At 39.9% G+C, this 23,047-nt stretch overlaps 1 protein-coding gene across 3 annotated transcripts in view; it reads right to left on the reverse strand.

The window, feature by feature from the left end:
- The window catches only part of efr3a (EFR3 homolog A (S. cerevisiae)), a 106,476-nt gene that overhangs the window by 51,784 nt on the left and 31,645 nt on the right, over positions 1-23,047 (reverse strand). For all 3 annotated transcript variants that reach the window (XM_018674929.2, XM_051069776.1, XM_018674928.2), the window contains 5 exons: positions 16,821-16,897; positions 14,913-15,040; positions 12,644-12,794; positions 7,105-7,226; positions 2,299-2,448 (listed from right to left, as the gene is read on the reverse strand). In XM_018674929.2, the coding sequence (XP_018530445.1) occupies positions 2,299-2,448; positions 7,105-7,226; positions 12,644-12,794; positions 14,913-15,040; positions 16,821-16,897 (628 nt within the window). The remainder of the gene's footprint in view (positions 1-2,298; positions 2,449-7,104; positions 7,227-12,643; positions 12,795-14,912; positions 15,041-16,820; positions 16,898-23,047) is intronic.

Consider the following 23,047-nt stretch of genomic DNA (forward strand, 5'->3'; position numbering starts at 1 on the left):
AGGGGGAATAAGTAAAACAAAATAAAACCCAGCAAATGCTCAGTCAGAAATACGAAAGAGGTCAAGGAAACAGTAAGTCAAAATATGATGTAACTGGTTTGTTTTGACTTGATTTAACCTTGAACACCTCCTGGACTCTGGTGTCTGAGCTGCTTCGGTTCCTAAACTTCATCGTTTACACAAAGTGACAGTAAGGAGGAGGAGAAACAAAGCAGAGACAGCAAAATGTACGAGTATTAAATCTTCTACTGTCCCCAGAGCTCTGCTCGGATATGATAAGAGAAATGTTTGGGAAGAAATAAAAGCTACTGAGGAAAAAAAATGTCTTTTTTTAAATTAGTTCAGGAATCAGGTGAATGAATCTGAATCAGGTGAAACTCAAGGACAATACAATAGAGCAGCCTTTGTTGTCTGTCCTAACTTCTCCTTGTTATTTTTCATACTGCACACAAAAGTAAAAGTAGTTTGTCAGATATTTTCGCTTATTTTTCACTCATCAAATCTCAATGTCCTCAAGAACATACAGGATATCAGGAAATTTAGAGAGTATACATGTTTTTAAAGATTCTCAGTTTCCCAGGAGACAGTAATATACCAGAGTTAAACCCAATACAAAAAATACAACAAAACAAACAGCAAACAGCTTGAAAACTGTGACAGCTCACCACTAATCTAGACAAATCTAACAGGTGTTTCATGCTGTGTGCAGGGGATTCTGGAGAGTGTAAACCAGGAGATTTAAAGGACTCAGTGACAGTGATTCAGGATGTGGAGGCTTAAATTCAGCCTGAGGAGCAGAGAGTGGAGCGACACCAGAGAGATCTGAGATCTGCTACTGTACTGACCTCTCAACTCACATTTACACACATGTACAAGGAAGAAGTAAAGAAGTAAAATAAGAGAGAGAGTGCATTATGGGAAATAAATAAATTGAGTTTCTGTACATTAAAGATATTTAAAAAGGACTGTTTTACATCAGTACTGAAATTCAAATATTGCTCTTGTATCAGAAAATAGAAACAAGAAAATATACTTTAGATGTTTACGTTGCTTAGATGTTTATCTAATTTTAATATAAAATATATATTTTTACATAAAAAGAAAGTAAACAACTTTATCTGACAAAGTCTCTGACACAACAGGCCAGTGGTCATTCGGGTGTTTTAGATGAGTGGGGAGGTTAAAGTTAGAAAAGTAAGTTGTTAAAGCCAGAGATTTCAGCATCACATCAGTCCAAGTCTGGTGTCACGACAGAAAAAAATACTATTTCCGGGTCCAAATTCGCTGAGTCTTCTACCTTTTTCCTTGTAACAAGTAAGAGATAGAGAGTTTTTATGTTTCAATTTAGAAACGAATGAAGAAAAACAGAGTTTGATACTAGTGGGTGAGTGTTAACTAGCTAACCTAGCTAACGTTAGCATCTGCTACTAAGAGCGGGTACCCTTTATATAAGCTGTGGGCTTTACAGGGTTTTTCTTGCTATGAGCCCACATCTTCGTGTTTTAGTTGTCAGTCCTTTTCTATGCTGTCAAAAATTTGCGAAAAATAGCTAGCTAAAGTTGTCTATTTTCATCTTAGCTGGGCAACAATAGCTAGCTAGAGCCAGCTTTATTCGCTTTAGCTGGACAGCACAGAAAAGGAAAGGTGTATCTGCTTTTACCAGTTGGTGCAAACTGGTGCTATTTTTAGCTAGGTTAGCTGGCTAACATTAGCACCCGCTAGCATTAAACTTCTTATTCGTTTAAAATTTTTAACTTATCAACTGCAACCATTTCCTCTTCTCTTTCTCGTCACAAGAAAGTGATATAATGAGAATTTTGGCAAAGTTGGACCTGGAAACAGTATTTTTGTCTGTCGTGACGTCATGAATAACAAGTGGATAGTCTACAGGAAAGTAAAAATGTGACTTATTGCTTCATTTTGCTGAAAGTTAACCAATCATCACTTGAAGATCTCATTTGACTATAAATCAGGTGAATTCTGGGAAACCAGAGCCACCATCTGCTGCCCTGGTAACAACAACCCTCAGTCTTCCCAGGTGGAGGAAAAGTTTGATGTTGCAGGAGTAGTAGTTTACTTTCCTGATTGCCCCGAGAGAAGAGCAGCAGCACCACATGTATAATTGATTGAACATGAAATATTGTGTGTTGAGGGTTGGTCCATTAATAAGGTCACCTCCAGATGAGAACAACTCCAAACTTCTGAATGTGTTGTGGAGAATAATGAAAGTCACAGTAAAAACAAATCACAGAAAGACTTTTTGTCCCAAACTGAACCCTGTATATGTGTGTGCAGTACCTGTCCAGGTCTTCACTGTCCTGCATGTTGAACAGCATGGATGGGATCAGCTTGTCCATGTGCTGAGGCTCCCAGATGATGGCCTGCAGCTCGTCGTTCACTGTCTTCCTCACAACGCCCTGCAGTCCTTTAATGCCCGCCACGCGGATCCTGTTGAGAACACACAGGCCATTAGGTATCAATGGAAAAACACAAAGTGAAGGTCTGAAGATCTGATTAGCAAAGTTGCTTCCGCAAAAGTCCGAACAGTGTAGCATTTAGACAAGACTTTGGCATCTAATATTCTAATATCTATATTTTATACTTTAAACTGCTTAACTTAGCATGCTGCAGTATGCTAACATGTCAATGTAATGTAATGTTGATAATTTTATCTATTAACATGTACAGTAACCATGGGAACATGCTGCTGTTCATGTTACCATTGCTTATGTTCATATAGTAATGTTAGCATGCTGCATTCATATTAAGATAGCACACAGTATAACGTTTGGCGTATTAACATATCAACATATTAAAATATTTGTGTTTAGCATGTTATTACAGTCACTGTCAATCATATTAATGTAATTTAGCATTTAGCATTTTAACATCACATTATTGTATTGCTAACATGTCAATGTAATATAACCTTTATAATTTTCGTTTATTAACGTGCAGTGATCATGACAACATGCTACTGTTCATGTTCATATGCTAACTTTAGCATCTTACATAACTAGCATATACAGTTAATCATGTTGACATTCTAACGTGTACAATGACGATGTTAATATGCTAATGTTATGCATGCTACATTCATGTTAACATAGCATAAAGATAGTGATATGTTTGGCGTGTTAACATATAAGCATGGTAAAATGCTCATGTTTAGCATGCTACCATAGCCACTACACAGAACATTGTCATATTAAATGTAACCTTTAGTAACTTAGCATAACTATTGTTAGCATGATGCCACATAATCTTACATGAGCAGCATGTAGCCTACAGTTAATCATGTTGCCATGCTAACATGTACAGGAAGGATGTTCCCAGGATGTTAGCATGCTATTTTAGCATTAATCTTAAAGTTCAACTGAGTCATTTTGTCAGTGAGAAGTCAGGATTTATTCACGGGGCACAACAAATATCTGCATCCAGGTAATCCATCCCAACTCCCTGTGCTGCTGGTGTGTTTATACAAACTGACTAGAAACTTGGTTTGACATTACAGTGAATTACCTCAAAGTACTTCCTTAGCACAACTGAATAATAGTAATCAAGCTTTTCCCAAGTGCCTGTATATCCGCTTTATGAGTCACTGTGGTTTGAGAGTTTCTCATATTGTAAAGCTGCCGGGTTGAGTCAACTTCAGCTTCCATTTCTACGTAATCACTTTGTTTTAATATAATTTCCATCACTAACACATCCTGAGACCACACACACACACAACTGTACACCCTCCAATCTCTCCAGTCTGTAGACCAGGACTGGTTTCTGGTCCAATCAGAGCGCCTGACTTCACCCTTTCCTATTCCAGAGAATTGTATGAGCAATAATATGAAAAACAGGGCGGATGACCTCGCCTTAGGGCCTAATCCAATAACCGCTGGAGAAATTCTATTTGGGAATTCGTCTCCACCTACAGCGAGGTGGCAGCGAAACGAATAATGAAATACAGGCGGGGGAGAAAAAAAAATAGCAAAGTGAGAAGTCGTACTGTTTACAGCATGGTATCAAGCCAGCTCGAAAATAATCCCAGCATCCCCCTGGCTCTCATCGTATCACCCACCCACCCCTCAACCAACACCAACACAGACTCATACATAAAAGAAGCGAAATAATCATGTATTTTTATTCACAAATATGCTCAAAGACCTTGATTCTCACACAGGTCTCAGCTGCTGCGGTGACACTTTTTGCAATAATACCGGAGGGAAGCTATTTTCACAATGAATGAGAGCGAAGGAAGACTTCAAGTATTGTTTTAATACTCTGCTGATCTGTGCTGGAGTCAGAGGGAGGGGGCGTCTCGGTGGGAGCAGCCGTCTTGTAAAGTGCTGTGCGGTGTCACAGCTTCGCCTGAAACTCACCGCCACCGCCACCACTGAGCTATTTTTGCCTTCTTAACAGTCTGGCTGGCAGGCAGAGAAGAGTTTGTGTGTCTTCACAATAATGAAAAAATTATGTTTGCCTGACATCTGGCTCCACAGACAGACTTCTTTTCTTTTTCTTTTTTAGAAATAAAACTGTAAACTGCTGATTCTAAATTGCTTCACTTGAACGCTGAAGGATGAAGCCTGGAGAGGAAGATGATTTTAATTTACTTTATTTACTATTATTAGAGGCGTATAAATGATCCTAAAACCTGGAAATAAGATAGCATTTTAGCACTCCCAGTTGCTTTGCCCCCCTTCAATCATCAATTTCCATGATTTATTACTGTGTAATCATAAAAAATGCATCATCAATTCCTCCCGCTTATTCCAGAATCGGGTCGTGGTGGCAACAGGCTAAGCAGGGCATTCCAGATGTCCCTCTCCCCAGCAACGTTTTCCAGCTCCTCCTGGGGAATACCAAGGTGTTCCAAGGCCAGTAGAGACACATAAGCTCTCCAACGCATTCCTGGGTCTACCCCGGGTCTCCTCCCAGTTGGGCCTGCCCGGAAGATCTCAAAAGGGAGTCTCCTAGGAGGCATCCTAACCAGATGCCTGAACCACCTCAACAGGCTCCTTTCGACATAAAGGAGCAGGGGCTCTACTCCGAGCTCCCTCTGGATGTCCAGGCTTCTCATCCCATCTCTAAGGCTGAGCCCAGACACCCTCCGGAGGAAACTCATTTCAGCCTCCTGTATCCACAATCTCATTCTTTCGATCACTACCCAGATCTTGACACCATAGGCGAGAGTCAGAACGTAGATCGACTGGTAAATTGAAAGCTTTGCCTTTCGACTTCACTCCCTCTTCACCACAACAGTCCGGTACAGTGACAGCATTACTGCTGACGCTGCACCGATCCACCTGTCAATCACATGATCCATCCTCCTGTCACTCAAAAAATATCATTTAGTCTAAAAAATGGAAACATATGATACTTTAAAAGTGAAATTTCAGTCAGCAACAGCGACATAAAATCGGTCAGTAAATCCCCCACTCCTGATGTTTGGAGTTTTTACATGTCTTAAAAAAGGAGTGCTAAAATGCTAACGTATCTTTGTTAGCTTGTTGCTGCATTGTAGTCGCTCACTGAAATTCCACGTTTAAAATATTTTTAAAAGATAATTTTTTCTGATTACTCCACAATAAATCATGTAGATTGATGACTGAAGAGGGACAAAGCAACCAGGAGTGCTAAAATGCTAATGTAAATCTGGGTTTTAAGACTCATTCCTGCACCGTTCTATTAGCAGTGTGAATGCAAACAAGAAAAAGCACTTGAAGGGCTGTAGTTCCTCAGGGGAACTCCCCAGTAAGGAGTTCCTCTCACGGACTCCACAGAACTGCTTAGTTTTAAAACAGCTGTTCTTATTTGCTATTTTATTATTTTATTCTTTAGAATTCCCTAATTATCCCAAAATTTCAGTTTTTAATAGAAAGAGGACATTAAACTCCTAACCCAGGCAGCGAGGGGGATATTATAGACAGGTAATCCCATTTCTCTGTAAATCACTTCAACTTTTCACATTTAAGCCGAGCTATTCTCTAGCACTTCATTTCACAATCATGTCTTTCAAATGCTCATATTTCAATCCTTGGAGCGTGGTGAGGGGCTCCTGCAGCGGCGTTAGTGAGCCATGTGGTCACAGTGGGAGGGGAAGGCCATGAAATATGGATCAGGAGGAGATATATTTAATTCTGTATTCTGTATTCAAGTGGGATGAGACCTGCGCTGGTGGGGATTGTATTACAGCTCCTCTCCCCGCTGGATGTTCTGCCGGTCGGATCCATCACTGCATTAAAAGATGAGGTTGTTTCTGAAAGGTGGGATAGTGGCAGCAGACGATAAAATGCCTTCATCATAATCAAAAATGATGCAATGGCAGGAGGCTACACTATCAGTTTTTATAAGTAAAAATCAATGTGCAGCTGTGACTCAATTTCACCACGAGAAAAGAACTAATCAGAGAAGCTATCTGTGGTATCAGTGATCAATCAGCCGTTCCCACACCAACTCGAACAACTGCTTTGAGCTAAAGAATGAAATTAAACAATTCGTCATTTTGTCGCACAGGCTATTGCAGCCATATTTAGATTAGTTTTGCTTTTAAAACGAAGATAATGAAAGAATCTGGGGAAAGGGAAACGTGATTATCACACACGACTGATGCATCCTTTCCCTGGATTTAATCAGTGATCAATATGTCATCTTGTTTTGAACTGAGGGGTTTTTTAAAATGCAGGGTGAGATGCAACGTCTGTCATCATATAATGTGTTTCAGTCTGATTGGAGAACGAAGGAAAGTGGTTCAATACAATGATTTCCAAATAAGCAGAGAGTCAGTGTAAAAAGGATTGGTTTGGGGTTATGACCTCTGTTTTTAATGTCCAAATACTGGTCTAACAAACTGCTAAAAGCCTAAGTCAGGGTCTTCACATTAGGTTTTTCTGGAGTCGTCTTCAGCAGGAAAAAGTCAGTTGATGAACCTTGAATTTTTCATCAGACTACTGCTTCCAAGGTCAAGAATTCCTTTCTTCTCATAAGCAACTGCTGCACAGAAGATGATTTAGGAGATTAAAATGTCAGCCTGTTGTGTAGAAAGGGGTAGAGGAATAAATCCATGTTTTTTAATGGTTTGTTTAAAAAGAAGTATCTCTGTCCTCTTACCTGGTTCTGGTCTCAGGATCCTCATGAGTCGAGTGGCACATGGCGCTGAACTGAGACACAAAGAAGTCGTAGCGGCGATGATAGGACGGCGTGTCCTCCTCGATGTTTGCAAACTTCACGAACTAGGGAGAGGACCAGAAGGAGAGGGAGGAATCCATCATTAACCTTTTTACCTACTGATAGGATGTTCTTCAGATTGTCAACTATTAGAAATGAGTTTGGTCTTCATGCTGGCAAATACTCAGCTTCAATGTTGATTTCAGTATAAAACTGTCCTCAGTCTACCTCTAACAGTCCACACTGATGTTCAGCTACATCAAATCAGACCTGAAAATACCTCAACAATGAAGAGACAAAAACAAGACACACACTTTACTCAAGGTCTGCAGTGGCACCAATAACACAATGACATGCAGACTGTTCCCACTGACTTCAAAGTAAAAATACCATCGTACCCCTGCATGGCCATGAACTGGAAGCAACGTTGATAATGATGATAACCATTAGAGAGCGACCCCCTTTTGTCCAGCCTATAATTTCCTCCCTCCAAACAAGCGTAGAGTGTCCTCTGGAGAGGCCTCCTCTTTCTCTGCCGCACTCGAGCAGCATTTCTCGCAACCCTATCATTGTCCACTGCAACAAATTGCCTCTGTACAGTTTGGCATCGGTGACAAAAACCTCTACCGTTCTACCTGATAATTTCCTCTCATTTTATACCTAACCTCTCCTGGGGGGGTAATGGCTCAGATGGAAGGAGCTGTATGCCTGCAGCTGGCGCACAGGAGAGCAGCTTCCCCTCAGCATCCCCCACATGCATAACAGATGTGTTACTGCAGAGGAGGAGGAAGGAATCCATACATAGAGGGGGACTAATTGCTGGTTTGTGTTTATAAGTTGCTGAGGGGAGACTCTGGTCACGACTCGAGTGTGGGTGGTGTGCAGGGGCCCCCTCGAAATTTTGGTTTTATTCAGTCGTAAAACAATAAGTACGTCACATACTTGCAAAAATACACCTGCTACACAAATTACACAAAGGACAAAGACTTAATAAACTCTGGAGAGACCTTTCAGGATAATCGTCTGTCAGTAAAATCCCAAACAATTGACACTGAAGGAATCCTAATGTAAAAATAAGCTAAGCTAACATTGGCGCTTGACGATAATTCACTTTCCAGCAAAAACCTCAGAAACGCTGAAGGAATCTGAACTTATAAGGACTATGAAACTGGAAATTCAACATTAAAATTTGAGTATCCTGATCATTTAAACTTTTTTTTTTTGGACACTAAAGACAATTATTGAATTTAATTGAACAGAGGACTGAAGCCTTTAACATCAAGAGGATGAGTGCTTTAAGTGAAGAGCAGGGTAATTCTGTCTCAAGCCGAAGTTTCATCATGTAAATAAGACTAATCAAAAAGCGACAAGCTTCATGCCTCACCGGTGCCTCGGGGCGAAACAGTTAGGATTTTCAACAATGAGTGAAAAAGAGAGGGTGATACAAACACCGGCACAATTTGTTTTTGCTTCCCTCAGGCAATTTTAAAGAGCTCAATTTAAGAAGAAAAAAAGCTATCATTAAAAAGTCCCGTGAAATGGACTGGCTTTTACTTCTCTGTGCATACTGATTGCATAACAAGTAGTAAGGAGTAAAATCCATTTACACAGTCAATGCCTGTGTGCCACTTTGGTTAAGTTGGCCATTATCCATCAGGGTTCAGAGCAGAAGCACAGTAAATGTGGAAAAACATCCTTTTACCAAGCTGCTACCACGTCTCCAATAAAGATAGAAGTATTATTTAAACTAAACGACTGACAGCATTATGGTTTGGATTCTTACCTTTTTATTAAAGAGTAAGATCCTTTCCGCTTAACCAGTAACACACACACACACATATATATATATATATATATATATAAACAAAAAGGATCTTCCTCTTTAATAAAAAGCTCTGTCTCTGTAGGAATCATAGCCATAATGTTGTTGACACTTGTAACAATCTGAACCTGTCGTTGGCAAAAACAAGACCTTTGTGGACATACTTTGACGGATTACTGCACTGCTTCCAGAGATTTTTGTCCTTAACGGCCAAAAACATGAGGCCCAGGTTAAAAAATAGAGGAATTATCCATTTACTACTTGCTCCTTGGTGAGTAATTTTACTTTCCAGTGAAATCGGTGTAGTAACTTTTGAGACATTCTGCTGATTAACAGAACAGTTTTTCTATTTTTACCCCTGCCCAGTATCCATCTAACTTAAGTTGTTTCCAAATTTATCTGCCAGTTAACTTTATCACAAGAAATTGGCAGACTGCAACAGCTCGAAGTGACTCTTCCTCCACTCCATCTCAATAAACGAGACACTCGTCAGACACATGAAGCCACAGAGTGTGAGGAGTTTATATGGCGGGTGTTAGGAGCCTGATGTGTCGAAAGTTTGCCAAGAAAATCTGTTCCTCTGTTTGTCTGATTGAACTCTACCAGTGATCCATCTCCTCTCTGTTACAGTCCTTCTGTTGCTTTCACTGTGGCCTCTCTCGTCCTTCCTCGATCATGTTTTCACACCTCACAGTTAGTTCGCAGATGGCCGGGGAACTGTCAGCTCCTCTCCTAACGAGAGGAGGCTTCATTAGTCCACAGTGGAGTCTTTGTCTTTGAAACTCAGACCCAAAAACAGAAACTATCCAGAGCCCTGAAAATGTACAGGAAAATTCGATAAAGTATAATTTTGTTTTTCTTTCTGTAAACTAAATTCCAGTTAAAATGTAAAATCTTTCTTGCAGTTATTCTCTTCAGACTGCAGTGGAAAAGAAAGGTACTGTATAGGCTGTAATATAAGGTAATCTTTTTACCCCTGAAATTTTGTCTTATATTTACAATTACAACAGATATTCTTCTTGATTAGAGCAAGTACCAGTATAACTGCGGTGTTTTTGAGTGTTGCATCCAGTCATGTCTCTGAGTTCTTCACCTTGTTTTAGTAGAAGTGAAATTGATTGGTGCATGTTTGGCAACTGCACATGAAACTCTGTCCAGAACTTTTCCAGTTGCAGCTGTGGAGAAGATTTTTGATGATTGTTCAGCACAAACAAGAGCTGAGGAGGAGGAGGGAACAAACTCCCGGTGCGACCATTAACAGAGCGGTGCAGGGTCTTCATCATCATTACCTGAGTCAGGACTCAGGAGGCAGCAGTCTGTTATGACTCTGTCTGAAACACCAGACATCAACACTTTGCTGTGATAAACTGCAGAGGCCAGGGTTTCTGATAGTTTCCTCCAAACTGTTTTTAACTTCCTGTCACCCACTCATGAGAGGGAGGTGCAGAAAATGGCACCTGTGATGGGGGAAACAGGAAACTAAGCGATGGCTTGTGGGCTGCTACATATGGGTGTTTGCTGTTATTTAATATTCTTTGCTTATCGCCTGAAAATCAAAACTGATGTTGAGGGAAAACTTATAAAAATTGCTGCCAGCTACAGTGTCCAACGTCTTGGCTTGAGTCAGCAAACAGTCGGCCTCCTCCCCCGCTTCCTCCCCGTCAAACTGACATGGCAGCAGGGTCTGAGGCGAAACCAGAGGCTCAGGCCAGAAAAAACTGTGGAGAGTTGATAAAAAGCCAGAGAATGTCCCGATAATTAGGTCTCATTTTCTGCATGTTATATCTTTTCTTGTAGAGATGCATGGGAATAGGCCAAGTCTGTAAGTCTGAGACTAATGATTACTCTGACGACACAGTAATCAGTAGTCCACTTCAATGGACATTCACTAAAGTTCTTGTTTTTGTCATTGACAGACTCAGATTGTTATTATAAGTGTCTGATAATATTATGGGTTTTTTTCAGTCATAGTTGAGGCTGATGGGAACTGTAGTATTTAAAGCCATTCACTACAAAACTGACAGAAAACAGACAATTTCTACAACAACTTAAACTTGTGTGATGTTTGTTAGCTAATTAGTCGCTACGGAAGCTCGGCCAGTTTCAAACAGTCTTTGAACTGTTATTTGTTGAGCTCGGTGTTGGTGGTGTTCTGAAGACATCTCAAACAAACTCATTAAACTGATAATTACCCAACACTACAAACACAAGCGCTTCGTTTGTTTTTCTGTTTTTTTATTGTAAACCAAACCTGACATTAAACGGGAGCGTCTCAGCTTTGTAACCAGGCGCCGTGAGGAAAATTTAATTAACATGGCTTTCACCCAAAGGCGGTCTGCACCCCACCCACCTCCTCCTCCTCCTCTTCCAACCAACCTCCCAACTACTGCTACCTGTCTGCATCCGCTCTCCTCCTCTGTCAGAGTCTAAATACCACACATAAATAATGCAAAAGCTTTTCGCATCTAAAACCCTCAGCTCTGTTTCCTGCTCAGATGAGCCGCCAACAATGGAAAGGACAACGCGCTAAGAACAGGAGGCATGAAGAAGGGAAGGAAAAAAAAACTTTGAGTTCACCTTCAGAAGACTTGGAAGGAGAAATGGGGCTGACATTTGCTGGCGGCTTATAGAGGCTAATAATAATAATTAGAGCCATTCACAGGATATGTTATAGCCATGCCATTTCCACTGCCAGGGTGGAAGTTAAATTAGGTATTTAACCACCAACATCAACCTCTGGGCTGCAGATGAGTGATGTGTTATATGCTGTTTGTTGCACTTATATGAGTGGCTTTATGTTAATGTTTTACAGCAAAATCACAAGGGAACTCCTTTTATTCTAAGGCTGCAGAGCCAGAACTAAAAATACCATCACTGTGAATTAAAGTATAACAGGCTTTGATAATAATTTGAATAGAAAAGCAAAAACACTTCAAAATGATGGAAAAACAAAGAAGATTTCAGGCTTTCATGCAGCAAAACAACAGTATTTATTTAGTGAGGCTACTGTTTACCAGCCCTGAAGTTAGCATCAGCCTGGTTCCCTCCACAAAATGCCAATGGGATTTTTTCAGTGTGTTTTGGATTATTCCAGAAAATAAACAGTGAGCAGCTAAAGTTTCTGATCTGATCATCTTCACAGATGAACACCACTGTTCTGATGTTTGAAGTAAGAAGCTAATGTTAGGCTATAAACCAACTACACCACGGTCACATGACGTCAACGTCTCCACCACTAAGCTTCCAACTGGTCATTTCATTTAGCTCTGAGCTCTTCTACAAAAGCCTTTCTTCTTAGAAAGTTAGTGAGAGTTTGAAAGAGCGTGAGTAGAAACACAACGAGGCTGTAAAGGTGGACTGGTGAGTAGATGGGTTTTCATGTTAACGTCCCCGACAACCTCTGTAGTCTCATTTAGACACTCGTTAGCAACCGCCTTTTTTAAGACACGTAAAAGCTTCAAACATCAGGAGTGGGGGATTTACTGACCCATTTTATGTCGGAGAATAAAACCTGAAAATGTCTTGAGCTTGTGTTAAAACCACAGACCTTATTTCAGACATTTAACCAGAAACACACTGACTTTGGGTCAAGTAACAAACAAACAAACTAAATGAGTAGAGAAACTCAAGCAGCGAAGGCTTCTGATCGGACCGTCTTACCGAGTTGGTTCCCAGGACCTGCAGGTCTGGTTCTCTGGACTCCAGCAGCTTGGCCACCATGTGCAGGAAACTCTCCACGAAGGGTTTGATGCTCTGAGAGTGACAGGCCATCAGCAGCTGATCCAGAGCCTCCATGGCGATCACCACGTACCTGAGAACAGGTGACACATTACATCATCAGGAAAAACCTCAGAGCAGATATTTAGTCAGTGAATTATTTACTTTTGTGTGGAACGAGATCAGTGACTTGTGGCCACAATAAATCTATTATTAGTCAGCTGTTTATTGACTATCATCAGTAGCTGTTTGCAAACAAGGACAAGTTTGACTTTATTTCATTTTATTTTAACCTTCAATCACAAACTTCAGTCACTCACCATTGGATATGGAGTAATTCTTAACAAGAGACACTTTGTTTGTTTTAAAATGAAAAGAGAAACTATATTTCTTTACAATTAAACCAGAAAAAAGTTCACTCACTTTCCCACTAAGAAAATTTTAAATAAATTCAATAAATTGAGAAGTTTTTGTTCTGAAAATGTTCAGCTGTCAGCGTAAAGTTGTGACAGTCCAACAACTTTTGTGTTGACCTTGAAAAAAAATATGATCTACCTGCTGACAGACTCATCAACTGGACTGAAAATTCATCTGAAACCTGCTGAACACCAATAATTCTCGTTTCACTACAGTCAGTGGAGTTTACTGTTATCCTGCAGTTCATGGTGCAAATAAACTCTTTTTTAACTCTATATGATACTTGGAGACGTTTCATTGTTGCTCTAACGATGCAGAAAGAGAACACGGAGTATCAGCTGCATGGATTCATGTGGACTGTACATTTAGTAATATGACCCTATAGCAGCAGATTGACTTGTCTCAGTTTGCTTCATCTGGGAGGCAAAAGCTTTGCCAAGTCTGACGTAGCTTTGGGGGTTTGAGTGACCTAAAAACCCTGAGCATACGGACGTGTCACTTCGCCGGACGGACGGCGTTTTTCAAGCAACGCCAAACGGTTTTGTAACGACACAGATGGGAGAGAGAGAGATGTTTGTTCTCTGACTGTCAGCTTCAGGGGAATAAAAATCACAGTCAATTAAACATCATTTCTGATGTTATAATCACTGTATTGATTTGCTGCTGACAGTCTTCTTTTAGAGATAAGACAAGACATTTTTTTGTATCTTGACTTGTTTTAATTAATTTCCAGGAGCAGAAAGAGCTGAATGGTTTAGGGAAATGTAAATGAACAAAACTTTTAATTTCACAGAGCACATGCTGATTAATAATGCTGGCTCTTTCACAGCTTTATTCTGCTTTAAACAGTCTCTTAACTCTATTAGGCTTCTTTTCTCTGTTTTCTTTCCCTTTATTCACAGGTTTATAGAAAGTCTAGGCATGATGCTGGCCTGAAATATACCTGCTACACTGCACTGTTTTTGTACTTGTGTTTGTGGATTTTTGCATTTTTATATTCTTATTTATTATTTATTGCTGCTGGTTTCTCTGAGTTACCAAACAAGTTTCTTTGTACAACCACAATGGCAAGTCTAATCTGTTGGTGTGTTGGAGAATCCTTGTCTTGCTCAAGGACAGTCCAACACGTGGACAGAAAAAGCCGGGGACTGAACCATCGACTGACCGATAAAGGACTGATACTCAGACCAAGTTTGGCATTAATGGTGCATGGTTTTAGGATACTTTCTCACGAAAAAGGACATTTGGGAAAATCTTTTTTTTTTTTTTTTTACATTTTTGTCCAAAGGTTTTTAAAATATATTACAATATTAGAATATCTGTAAAACAACAGACAAAGGAGTGTTGGTATTCCAGGAATGTAAGAACCATGTTAACAAAATATTCTGATATGTAATATTTAGAACAGGAATTAACCATTTATATTGTTTTTTATGACTTGCATCCATTTGGTATGAAAATATTCAGAGTAGTTCCTGCATTGCTTTAAATATCATGCTAAATTAGCTGCTTTAAGTTCCTGTTTTTACTTTAACCATAAACCATTTGATACTGAGGAAACTTGTGGTGATTATAACAGTGAAGACTGGGTGTTCTTTATAATTTCAGATACAGATTCATTGACATCTATCCCAAAAAGATATGTTTAAAGAGCAGTGTGTGGTAATTCAATAAACATGGTGTGTTTCTTTATCTGATGTAAGACATTAAGAAACTAGATTTACCACCTCTGGGTTGTGGCGTTAAATGATGGTCAGAAACGAGAACTTAATCTGAGAAGTCAAACATCACTCACCCGTAACGATGTCGCACAACATCTCTGCTCAGCCTCTCAGCCAGGTAAGCTCCAATCCTGTCCAGTTTCTCCGGAGCCGACACAGCGTAGAAGGTCAGCTTCTCCATGTCAGATTTACTGAGGCCATCCTGGAGGTTTAAAAAAGGTAGCCAGTGTTCATTAGCTTGATCAGATAAATATTCTGCCAACATCCTCAAAACAGAATATTTTTTACCCTGGATTCAAGATGACTGCTTCTGTTCAGTTACGAAGCCAACAGGTTTGGACAAACAAGGCCATCTGATTTTAAACTTTCCTGTTCTTAGTGTGTCTGGTTTTGTTCCAGACCAGGAAAGATCTAAGAAGTCAAGTCAATTCAAAAGTCACGTCAGAGCACTCTCAAATCCAATGTCAATTGAAAATGTAAAATAAAGATGCAGAAAACAATGCTTGCTCTGCTCATAAAAGACTGAAAAGTGCACATAATTAGAAATCATTTCAAACACAAGTCAAACTACAGGAAACAGAAAAATTCACACCAGTGCACAAAGAACCTTTTTAAGTTGTAGAAATGTCTCTATACTGAAAAAATATTACTCTCTCATAAGGAAAAACAAACTAAACTTCTGACTTTATTGGAAATTTTTGGACTCAGACTGAACTTCAGCATCATTCTGTTTACGACAATAGATAACAGATATAAGTATATATACAGCCGAAAGGTGTCACAGGTAAAGAGGAGGGAGTTAATTCGAGACCATCCGTCCCCTGAGTATTTTCAGCTCCTCAGGCTCTCAGCAAGTGATAATTAATTTGACAAGGTCTCGACCATTCAAGCATTTTGATTTCCCACTGCACCTGTTTGCCAACGCTAAATTGCCTTGAGAAGATATGGGGCTCTCTCTTGTGTATAGGACAAACCCCCACTTTGTGGTTTAATTAACGGGGGTCGAGGAATCAAATGGGTGATAATAACTTCTTGTGGTCCAGTTTATCAAAGTCATGTCACTTTTAATAACCAGATTTATCAAAGTCTGACACTTTCATGTGGCTCTGCGTTTGTCCAATTATTTCTGTGTTGTGTTGGAGAGGCTCTCTGGTGCTGGAGGTGTCACTGGGTCTCCACAGCAATCTCAACAAGGTGATAACAACTGGGCACCAAACACAGAGTTAATACAGGCCAAGACTGTCTGCAGCATGCTGTCTGGTGTTGAAACAGTGATACTGAGGCACTTGGAGTACCTAGGATACACTTTTTTTTTTTACTTTAAACTTATATATTATTTTAGATTTCCTCCCACTACCGACAGAGCCCAACAAAGAAGAGAGTTACAAAGTTGGACGAATGAAACAAAGGTTTGTTCATCCGTCAAAGACCCCCATAAACACCATTATCAGGTTTAAATTTACCCTTGACCAATAATTTGGTTCAGGACAACAAGTTTTAGAGAGAACGTCCAAATTAACATCAATAAAATGTCCTTGGGTCCAAGTGAACATTTGTAGAGATTGTAGAGAAATCTGTAGAGATTCCCTCAAGGCATTCCCGAGATATTGCGATCTCAAGGCCAATAACTGTGAGGTCACAGTGACCTTGACCTTTGACCTAGGTTATTTGCCATGGGTACAGTTACTCTTCCAGGATTAATTTGATATTTTGTAGTGTAATATATTATTTCCTTAGAAAGCCTTTCAGTTGGACCTTAGGTTTAATCAAATACTTCATTCATCTTTTAATTTGCCTTGTGTAGTCTGTACCAAGACATGGTTACAATCACTTGGAACAGATTATTTTACCCTTATGTACAACCTAATTTGAACAATGTACAATCACATAAAAATTATACACCTGGGAGCTTTAACATCCTTGCATCTCACTGAAAATATCTTTCATCTAACTGAGGATGTGTGATGGCAGCAGTTACTTACTTTAGGGTCCTCCGGGAAGATGTTGTCCACCAGGCGTTTGTACCTCGGCCTCAGCGGCCCACAGCAGCCACAAACTCCTGCAACAAACAAGACAACAAAGACAGGTCCATTAAGCAAAGGTTACCCCTCTGACTTTCTGTAGTTAGTGGGTGTCGTCAGGTCTGACAATCCTCCAGGAGGAAATTTACAACAGATAAAAGTCCTTTGTTGACCTATAAAGACCACAAAGATCACTGAAATGGAAGGAGTGAAGATACAGAGTCATTATTTGTCATTATTCTTTTGGTACTTTAAGCTCCCATTGAGATTTATGTCTTTTTGCCCAATTTTGTTTTGTTTTTTTGTGGTAAAATTCACCTTACATTTCCTTCCTTGGCGTATTAAAATGTTTACATTCATCCCCTGTGAACCTTACAGACAGAACAATAGTATTATCGAGCTGCCATGACAAGATCATAATGCACATTTTACTACCGGTAAAGCTCCTCAGACTTCCCCATGTGTGCACAGATTTGTTGAATGTTCCCTCCTGATCAATGACCATGACTGTCAGAACAGAGTCTTGAGTGAAATGTCAGTGTTTTTGCATCTGAAGGAGCAACAGGGCACGGCTGAAAGGTCACAGCTCCTCCAACAGACGATCAATGAGGGAAAGGCTTCTAGTATCGGACGCCGAACTTCACCCAGTTCATCACAGAGTCACAACTTGTGCCAACAGTATTTGAAGTTTAGTTTGAAAAAAGTATAGTTTATAGGTGTCAGGAATGAAAAAGACGTCATAGTGGAGAAGGAGACTGTTAGGAATGAGATTATGACAAATCTAAATGGTTTGCAGGCCTCCAAACAAAGAGATTAAACAGTTTTTTGGTGAGTTGTAATTTTTTCCCTAAAAAGTCTGGAGGGGATTTGTGGGAACATAGAAGGTTAAACATTCAACATCTCTTTAATAAAAAGAAAAATCAAGGGTACAGTCTGTTTAAACACTGTTCACCAAGTATTAAGGAGTTAAAACATGTTGAGTAGGCTTCTCTTGCAAAGCCATAGATTCTACGTAAGCTCCATTCATCATCGTTACCTGTAAAAGTAACCTTTACCTCCTCAGACTTAGAAAATTAGAGAGGTGGTGGACTTTATTTCCCAAGAGCCCTTGTTCAGACAGTTTTCAGAGCTCCCAGAGCACCCTTCACCTTATCTAGAGTCCTCTCAGGTGAAGTCAGGTCACCTCAACACCTGCAGAGTTTCTCTGCTAACACTTGCCAGAGTTTGACAGCAACCCCCCACCCTCACCCCTTCACCTCCCCCCAGGAGTGTGGATATTAATCACTGAGGCTTGTATCAACGACCTGTTGCCAAGGCAACCTTTCCCTGAGCCGTGGCGTTAAAGCGTTCATTACGGATTCTGCAATTACCTGCCACATTAGGGCAGAGCGCGGCGAGGGAGCTGCAGTGTGAGTATTAGTGTGACCGGCTGGGTTTAATGGAATTCAGGCTCTGAATGTGAAGTCCTGAGTCTACTGACCTTCCTCTGGTTTTATCTGAAGATGAGATGTGCAGAACAAACTACTTCCTGTGACTTAGATTTGGACAGTCAACAAGAAGGACACCACCGCATTTGTCCAATTTAAGTAGAGCAGATCAATGCAACAAGCGACAAATGGACTTCATAGGTGTATGGTACAATGCAGGAAGAGACAGTTCCTTGGGCCAGGACTCAGGAGTCCACCTACATCTGAAGGTCAAGGGACTCTCATCTGAGGACAACGATGTAAACATTTTGGCTGAAGAGGAAAGATGGTGTGAAAGAGGAGTGGAAGAATCCATCTACATCAAATTGGAACTACCATCGCTAAACAGAGGAGGTGGTCTACGACACCACGTATCAGCAACTTACAATGCAGTCCTAAGACCTTAGAAATACTTAGAAATACCACATCCTGGATGACTGAGATCCTTAACAGACAGATGACATGAGACATCCACCGCTGGAAAATTCTCAAAGCTCGTTTACATGAACGGCGACTAATGTTTCGTGTAATGACCGGACCTCTGGGTTTCACAGTTCAAATTGTCTTTCCAGGTTATTCCAGGTGCTGCTGCCATGCAGCCGACGAGATGAGGGAAGTGACTGAAACGTGAGACAAGACAACGAGGCTGCAAGCGATTCATCTGACAACACGGTGTCACTTTACATGAAAACAACAAGAACACATGGATCACTGCATACTCCAAAAAGAGATCTGTTTGGTTTCAAATTTACTTCCAAACCAACAGGAGGAGCAGGTAGAAGTATTAGAAAATAACAGCTATGGAAGACAGCTAGGATTTATCAGCTGTTTCTTAACAGCTGCATCTGCTCCTCATCATGGTTTTAAAGTAAAACTGAAAACCTAGAAACAGCAAATATGTCTCAGTCCTCTGCTGAAGTATCTCTGCTCTTATAAGGAACATTGTTGGAATTCTGTAGAATTTCTGGAAGGTTGACACTGCTGCTTTTAGTCAGCCGAAGGGTCTGTTCTTCCAAGTCTTTTCACAGAAATACAAACTGATTAAGAAAACCATTTAGCTGAACCCGACCGATTTCTGTTCTCACAGCTAACTAAGTCTGTGGAAATCAATTAAAATCACGTGGTGCAGCATTGCCAACTCTTGTTTTAACAAAGCAGCTACTGATCAGCAGATGACGTCGTTTACTAATATCCTTTACTTGCCCTCCTGGCAGGCCTCCCTTCTTGTACAATGAAACTCTTTACAGATTGTCTAAAATGCATCTGATTTTCGATCAGTCTAAAAGGTCACATGTCACTCTGCTGTTCATTGTCCTCTAACATCTCAGTGATTCAGGCTTATTCTCCTTCTCAGCCACTGTGTTCCTCCATGGATCGTCATCAACAGTTCCAGATTATTGAGGTAACTCGTCCTGTATATTGCAAACCATGCAATATCACCCATCCCTAACAGTTATTTGCTTACTGCAATGTCTCCTGCTGCACTGAAGCCTTAGTGTTTTTTCTTCTTCTAAGTCTCTTTGGATAAAGGCGTCTGCCAAAGAATAAATGTAATGTAATGTGTGTAATGTGAGCTATAATTTGAACTGGAATTAAATATCTTCCAAAGCCTTTAATGTTCCCAGGAGTCTACAGGACATCATTTTTATTTATCACCTTTTTACTCACAGTAGCTTAAGTCTGATTTCAAAGCACAACTGTGGATATGTTTTCTACACAAAGAGAACTTCAAATATATTTTTTGTTGGTGTTTATCTGAGGTAACTGCTGTGGCTCTGCACGAAGGATGAAAACTGATTATCAGCTTGAGTTGGTTTAGTTTTTCTGTGGTTTTCAGGCACAGGTATGGTCTTTGTTCCTGGACATTTGGGTTTATCTCCTGCACTCAATGTTTAACCTGTTGAATGCCTCTCCACGATTTGATTTGATCCTCAGCACACACCAACACCGACGCACATTTGCTAAAAACGACACCTTCCTACAGTTATTTTGTTTGACAGTGGGTGGTAGTGGATTTTGGCAAGAAATTATGGAAAATCTGGTAAAGCAGGCAGTATGTATCTGCACATACTTTACCAGTCTGCTGCTAATTGCTGAGGGAATCGATCCAAAGTCGCTAAATCTGTAGAAAGATGAGGGTCTGACAAGTTAAACCCACTGTTACTTGGTTGAAAATATCTTATTTAAAGCCAAATTATAGCACAATTATGGAGGCCTGACCTCCTTATTTACAACTCACAATCTTCACACTTGAGAGGGTGATGGTGCATGAATGCAAACACACACAAACACACACACACACATATGCTAAGAGCCCAGCATGTGTGTGTGTAGACGTTGAAGATGAAGCAAAAACACCTGGGAGGCTGCAGCTCCTCCTGTGTGGTGCGTTCAGGGACAGCAGATGGATCGGCCTGAGGACAGAGCTGTGCAGAGACGGAGGTGATATGACAGCTTTCTATTTCCATCCTCATTATTCTGCCTCTGATTTGCTCGTCCACAGTCACTCAGGGTGAAAATGAATTGAGATTAAACAAGAGTTTGGTCTGAGAGTCTGATGGAGGATGCGTAATAAAATCGCTTCCTGCCTGGAGGTGAACTCTGCTTCCACATGAGACAGGACCACCTGGTAACCAAACGATTACAGGTCTGATTCCCGATATCAGAAGGTTAAAGGATAAGTCTGGTATCTGCTGCCCCACATACTCACTACTGCCGCTGAAAATAGTCCCCAACTAATGCATTGTTTCCTTGTTTTGTTTGACAAAAACTACAGTGAGCAGAATTATGTTTTTAGATTTAAGAAGATTGACGTCTTCAGTAGAAATCAATGGGCTTAAAGCAGAGAGCCACAGACAGAGCTGAGAAGTCAGAAAGTGTTGAAAGAAATTATTAGTTTAGGGTCTTTTTATGGGATTTGTTGATGATATGGACAAAAATTATATCACAATAAATGTCAAATCATTATTTCTTCTTAAGTTTAAAGGCTGCTGAGTGAAATTTGGAGAAACCCGATGGTTAAATGTGGTTTAAACTCATCTTTATGGTCAGAACATAAGAAACACATAATTAGACTTAGCCTAGACTTTCCCTTTGGGATGACTCCCTCAGGGAAATTAATGTACTTGTACTTGTAATACTTCTATTCCTGCGACGTGAGTGGTGGTTCATGATTCATTTCTGTGCATGCTAATGCAATCTAAGCATGGAAATTATGTCAAACATTTACCAACCATTGTTATATTTCTACCAAGGAAAATTATAACATAATTTTCTATTATTGTGATAATTTTAGCACCAAGCCCTAGTTATCCTTTAGAAGAAGTAGTTTGTTTGGTCTTTCCCCATAAATAAGAGTAGCAACGTGGTTGGTACAGTCAAAGCCAAAAAAGTTTTAAGGCCTAATATTTACTAATATATAGAACACAGACTTTTAAGAATGTGAAGCTGTCTTTGTACACTGTCAGGATTTGCTGCTTTCTCTGTTTTACATCATCATAAACTGAATATCTTAAAGATTTCTGTTGGTTCAGGAAACCTTTCTCAGTTTTCTGACATGGACCTAGGGTTCCAAAAATCTCTGATTTTCCATCAGAATTAATAGAAATATATGGGAATTAACAGGAATAAAGTGGAAATTAGTGAAATTGTAGGTTAGCCTATAACAGGAAATTTAAATGTAGGTCAAAAAACAACATCTTGCAGCATTATCAACCAGATTTAATGTAAATTCAGTTGAATTTCTACCCTGCACTGTGTATCCCTCCATCATTTTCCTCAAATATTTTATTCAACAGCCATGTTTTCATGTGTTCGATTAAAGTTCTACTCGCAAATAAATCACAATCTCATGTGTAATTTTTAAATTTGCATGTCTGCTTCTGACAAAACAAAAATGTTCGTATTTATTTTGTGTAATATACAATTTGCTTAAATTACTTCAGATTTCCTGTAAATTCCCATATATTACCGTTAAGTCCCATAAAAAGTTTCCAGCTTTGAATATTTCCAAAATTCCTCAGCTTAACAGCCATACATGGACCAAACACTAACTAAACAGATACTGAAAACAGTTGTAGTCAGTTGCAGCCTGAGTCTTGGCTGAAACTGAAAACCAGATATATTTCCTTCGCTCCGGAGTCGACTCCACTCAGCCACGGTCAATTTGTTTGTTTGTGTAGAGGCAGAAAATGAATGACAGCAGCTCCAAATTACATTAAAACCCATTTTGGCTAAGAGCATCATGGCTTCAATACTGTAATAGAGGCAATGCATCAACTTGAGCGTCCGAGCTATAGATCTGCGGAGACGGCTGCATAATCACAGCGCAGAGAGATCGAGAGATTGTGGCAATGGTGGTCACATGGACTGATAAATTACAACACAACGCAACGCAACAAAATTCAGCTGGCTGAGAAGAGGCCATTACACAGCATCAAATCCATCATCCTGCTGCAACTGCTGAGGGAGAAATTAATAAAAATGTATAAGCAAAACATCTGCTTTCAGTGGAAAAATGCACCAAAAGAGGAGATTCACACAAGTTTTTTAGATATCTAAGAGAATACAAGCAAATTTATACACAGTATTTCTATCTTTAGTGTATCTATGAGGCTTGATAACATGTGTTTTCATTCGAGTTGCACATTTGTGTTTGTGAGATTTTTCATCAAGGAGAAGCAGACTGCTGCACCTGAGCAGAGTACTAACATAATCTTTATT

The sequence above is a fragment of the Lates calcarifer genome, linkage group LG4, assembly GCF_001640805.2.
Source record: "Lates calcarifer isolate ASB-BC8 linkage group LG4, TLL_Latcal_v3, whole genome shotgun sequence".
Classification (NCBI taxonomy): domain Eukaryota; kingdom Metazoa; phylum Chordata; class Actinopteri; family Centropomidae; genus Lates; species Lates calcarifer.